At 43.7% G+C, this 5068-nt stretch overlaps 1 protein-coding gene across 1 annotated transcript in view; it reads right to left on the bottom strand.

The window, feature by feature from the left end:
- Positions 1-182, bottom strand: part of OTULINL (OTU deubiquitinase with linear linkage specificity like) — a 31026-nt gene extending 30844 nt beyond the window's left edge. Inside the window, exon 1 of the mRNA XM_023738421.1 lies at positions 30-182. Within this exon, the coding sequence (XP_023594189.1) occupies positions 30-182 (153 nt within the window). The remainder of the gene's footprint in view (positions 1-29) is intronic.
- Between the last annotated feature and the right edge of the window lie 4886 nt (positions 183-5068).

Here is a 5068-nt window from a genome sequence, read left to right as displayed (position 1 = left end):
GGGCGAGGGCGGGCGGCGCGCTGACTGACGCGCCAGGCCGCCAATCCGAGACCGCGGTGGGGCGGGGAGGGGGCGGGGCCTCCGCGTGCCGTCGGGCAGGGAGCCGGGTTGCACCCGAGTGTCAAGTACACCGCAGCTGGCCAGGTGGGGCCGGGACTGCTCCTTGGGAATTCAATCTGCATGGATACGCGACCTCCCCGGCACTTGACATCGAGGCCCACTGAGTAGGAACCAAAGAAGCATGGACGATGGTGGAGAAGAACCTATGTCTTTTTCCTCTCCGCGGCAAGATTACAGGAAGATTCCCTCCGCTGTTAGTTGCCATTGAGTCGATTCCGATTCATAGTGACCCCACGTGTACAGAGTAGAACTGCTCTGTAGGGTTTTTCAAGGCTGTGACGTTTCAGGAGAAAATCGCCACGCCTTTCTTCTGAGTCGCCTCTGGGTAGATTTGAACTGCCAACCTTTCAGCTAGTGGTTGAGAGCTTAACCATTTGTGTCACCCAGGGACTCCTCCCTTGTCTGACATGTACATTAAACCAGTGGGATCATGGCCAAGGGAGGGCAAGACTGGAATCCAGATGCAGCTGTTGGCCCAAGGCCTGTTCCACTAGACTGGGCAAATTATCTGATCTTTATTCCCCGTGGGTCAGCAAAACCGGGTTATTTTTACTTAAACTCACAATTTACTTTGGGAGCGAGAATATGTGCATCATTGACAAAATTAACCCTCTGATGAATGGTTAATCAGAAGGAAATAATGTGGGAGTGGCTAGCAGTAAAAATAAACAGTCCCACAATAAAAGTGTGCTCAGAACAGGTTCTTCTGCCTGATTTCCTAGCCAAATGGACCCTTCTATTTATTTTCAGAAGACAATGAAAATCCTGGTGAATACTCTTGTCAACATACCCAATTCCAGAGACACACAGATTCGTATTTGAACATGTTTTGGCACTGTTTGAAACAGAAATTTCATAACTAAAGAAAGATGTAGGTAACACCCTGGAATTTTACATCCACTCAGTATCCTCAGGGCAGTGTACAGGTAATTGAATCACTTTCTCCTTTCACCTAAGTCTCAGAGCAAAGGATTAGAGGATCACAGGTCTTTGGGGACTCTGGTAGAATTCTCTCTTAGAGGCAACTGAAATTAATATAATGCCAGGCATTTATTGACAGCTGACATCAGGCCAGGCACTTAGGTAAGTCCTTTACATATATTATTTCACTTTATTTTCACACTTACACATAAGGTAAGTACCAGTTTACAGATAAGGAAACTGAGGCTCAGTTAGTGCCAGGGCAGAGTTTGAACCTAGGTCCGACCTCTAAACCACCGTACCATTCTGCAGCCTATGATTCACAGAAGATAATAAAAATGTTCCCAAACTCTGCTGCATGTTTAGAAAAAACTTTCTTTATCCAAATCAGATTTTAACATCGAAGGGTAGTTTCCTACAGTTATAAAACACGACTTGCGTGTGTAGAACCCCGTTACTCATACAAAATTAATGGCCTGAAATTGCTGTGCCTAATTAAACCTAAACAGGGTTATGAGTAGAAGCTGAAAATCCCAGGACCAAGTACTGTGGTATAACAAAATAAAATTTACTTAAGTCCTTTAACCACAAAACAAATCAGCCAGTTCACCTCCCCTCTTCCCATAAGAGTATATTTACGAACACATCTGTTTGTACTCGGCCTAAAATCCTCTCAATTCGTTCACATTCTGGATTTTGTGTTTGGCTGTTCACTGTTACCCCACAAGTTGAATGGGAGGCCTCTTACTGTGGTTCCTACAGACCCAAACCTTGGAGCCAGACTGCCTGGCTTGGCTGCCTACCGGCCATGAGGCCTAGCACACGTTATTTAATCTTTTGTGCCTCAGTTTCCTTATCTGTAAAATGGTGTTCATAAGAACGTGCCTCATGGGATTGTTATGGATATTAAATGACTAAATATCTGCAAAGGCCTTAGAATGATGTCTGGCACCTAATAAAGACCACACAAGTGTCAAATAAAAAATGTGAATATACACAGAGAATTCTGATTAGCTTTCTGGTCTGCCTCTATATGTTTTACTATCTTTCTTAACAATATTAGGGTTATTGACCTTTTTCTTCCTTTATACCTAGATTGTGAGCTCCTTGAGGGCAAGTATTCTAACACAGAATCCCTAGTGCCTAGCTCAGAGCTTGGAAATTTGCGAATGTGGTGAACTGAGCCTATGGCATGAGGCCAGCTAAAGATCACGCTCGGCCAAGACCTCTGTAATAACAGACTTTGCTGAAATAGTGATACAAATCAACGCACTCACCAAAATATCGAATTGAAAGCAACAACAACAACAACAAAAGACAGTGCCTAGCATTGTGCTGGAGTCCCTGGGTGGCACAAATGGTTAACTCGCTCAGCTGCCAACCAAGAAGTTGGAGGTTCAAGTCCAACCAGAGCCTCCTTGGAAGAAAGGCCTAGCAATCTACTTCTGAAAAATCAACCATCGAAAACTCTATGGAGCACATTTTAATTCTGACACATATAGGATCACCAGGAGTCAGAATCGATTCGACAGCAACTAGTTAGCATTGTGGGTAGAAGCCTCCTAACTGTGATGCTCAGGAGTTCACATCTGGGGCAACATCTACTCCAGATAGTCACACAGAGGGTGGTGATATGCCCAAAATCAGAAAAAAGAGAAAAGAACTGGTCAACAGCCCCTAGCAATGTTTTTTAGAGTTTTTGTTTTCATTTGGTTCTTGTTTCTTGACCGTTTGAACTCTGGAAATGGAATGCAAGCATCCACAACCACTGAGGAGATTACGAAATGTATTTTCCATTGCTATGTCCAACCCTTCATATTACTGAAGGGTCACTCATTCATATCTGGGTCAGCCCCGGGTTAGGACAAGCTGACCGTCACTCTGAGAACAGTGGAACTGCTACACCTTTGGTCAATGGAATTGCAAGCTTTGTTTCTAGTAAGACAGTTTCCTTGGTAGACTAAGCTCCTCTAACAGAGAGGTTGCAAACAGAGACATTGAGTCAGTTGCTGTAATTCCTGCATCAGGAATGAAGCCTGGCACATGGAGGGTAAATATTCAATATTCACTGAATGAAAACATGAGTGAACGAGGGAGTGAGAGAATGATCAGACTTCCTGCTAAGAATCAGTGAAAATTTCCAGCCTATATTCACTTCCAATTGTCCTTATCCAACTTCATTGTCTTTTAAAGCATTATGCTATCTCTGTTAATATCCATAAACATTGAAATTTCGGAAATCCTTTGCTTACCTTTGTATTGTTGATGTGAAACCCACATAACATACAATTAACCATGTTAAAGTGTACAATTTAGTGGCATTAGTGCAGTCTAACTGGTTTCAACACTTTTTCATCACCCCAGAACACTCCATACCCTTTAAGGAAGCACTCCCCATGCCACCCGCACCGCCTGGCAAACACTAATCTGCTTTCTGTCTCTAAGGATTTGCCAATTCATATAAAAGGAATCATACAATACATGGTCTTTTATGTCTGGCTTCTTTCACTTAACATAATGTTTAGGAGGTCCATCCAAGTTGTAGCATGTATCAGTACTTCATTCCTTTTTATGGCTAAGTAATATTCTTTTATGTGTGTATCCCATAATTTGTTTATCTGCTCATCCATTGATGGACATTTGTTTCCACTATTATGAATAATGCTGCTATAAATATGTGTATACCAGTTTCTCTGTGGACACATGTTTTCATTTATCTTAGGTATAGAAATGCTTTGCTTTCTACTTCAGTTCTTCACTGGATCTGAACATATGTTGGTTCTTATTTATATGAAGTCCCTGAATTAGTACAAAAACTTTTATGTCAAAATTAGTCAGGGTCAGTTTTTGTAGGAGAGGACAGTGTGTAGAGGTCAACTGATGATGAGGATGGTGATGGTGATGATGATGATGGTAGTACTATAAATAATAGTCCTGATCGCAAACAGAGGTTGTAGGATTGAATGAATTAATACATGGAGACCACATGACAGAGCCTGGCACTTCCTTATTGAGCACAACCTCCACTTGAAATTGGTACTATTATTATTCCCGATATATACAGATAAAGACACTGAGGCACAGAGAGGCTTAAGTCTCTTGCTGCAGGTCATCCATCGAGTGAATAGCAGTCTAGGGTTTGAACCCAGGTCCCAGGGCCATATGGAAAGGATTCCCTAAAAAAAAAAAAAAAAAAAATCACCTCCTGGGAACTTGACGATTCCTAAAAGTCATGTCCTGCTCTTTCTCCTGGATAAGCAGAGCCTAGAAGAAGCGTGGTCTACCCTTGCCAGTCTGGGGCTTGGGTGAGGTGCCCCAAGTCCGCCATCACAGCATGAAAGTTAGCAAACACTGCAAGCGGTGAACACAACGTGACACCAAGATCCAAGCGGACCTACACAACCGAATCCAAACAGGCAAGGCAGCAATGGGGAAGCCCAGGTGTGACGCCTGAACAGGCAGGGAAACCAGGAAGGTTCTCGAGAGGGGCCAACATGGCAAGAGCAGAAGCAAGCCTAAAGAATCCCGAAGCTATCCAGTGGGCACTGGCAGAAGTTTCTATGACACCCCACACTGGGGTCGTTAAGTGGTCCAAGCAGGGTCCTTAGGCTACAACTCAAAACGTATTTCTTGGCCTGAGATTTTGTCTACCATAAAGGTAATACCAGACATCTGAACTACAACTAACCAACCAGTTGCCATTGAGTCAACTCTGACCCATAACCTCATGTGTGTCAGCGTATAACCGTGTTCCGTTGGGTTTTCAGTGTCTACTTTTTCAGAAGGAGATCACCAGGCCTTTCTTCTGAGGCAACACTGGGTGGACGCAAAGCCCCAATCTTTCAGTTAGTAGCCTGATGTGTTAACCCTTTACACACCAAGGGACTCCAAATTGTCAACAAGCCTTGCTCTTTCTAAGAGTAGGTGTTTTTAAGGACATTGCAAAGACAGAAGAGCTGGCTACAGGGATCAAGGAGGCCGGCTTACAGCCCCAAAGGAGAACTGAAAGATGAGGGGGCGGTGTGTG

The sequence above is a fragment of the Trichechus manatus genome, unplaced genomic scaffold, assembly GCF_000243295.1.
Source record: "Trichechus manatus latirostris isolate Lorelei unplaced genomic scaffold, TriManLat1.0 scaffold00116, whole genome shotgun sequence".
In the NCBI taxonomy this organism is placed as follows: Eukaryota; Metazoa; Chordata; class Mammalia; order Sirenia; family Trichechidae; genus Trichechus; species Trichechus manatus.
This window is presented reverse-complemented; position numbering and strand designations above follow the sequence as displayed.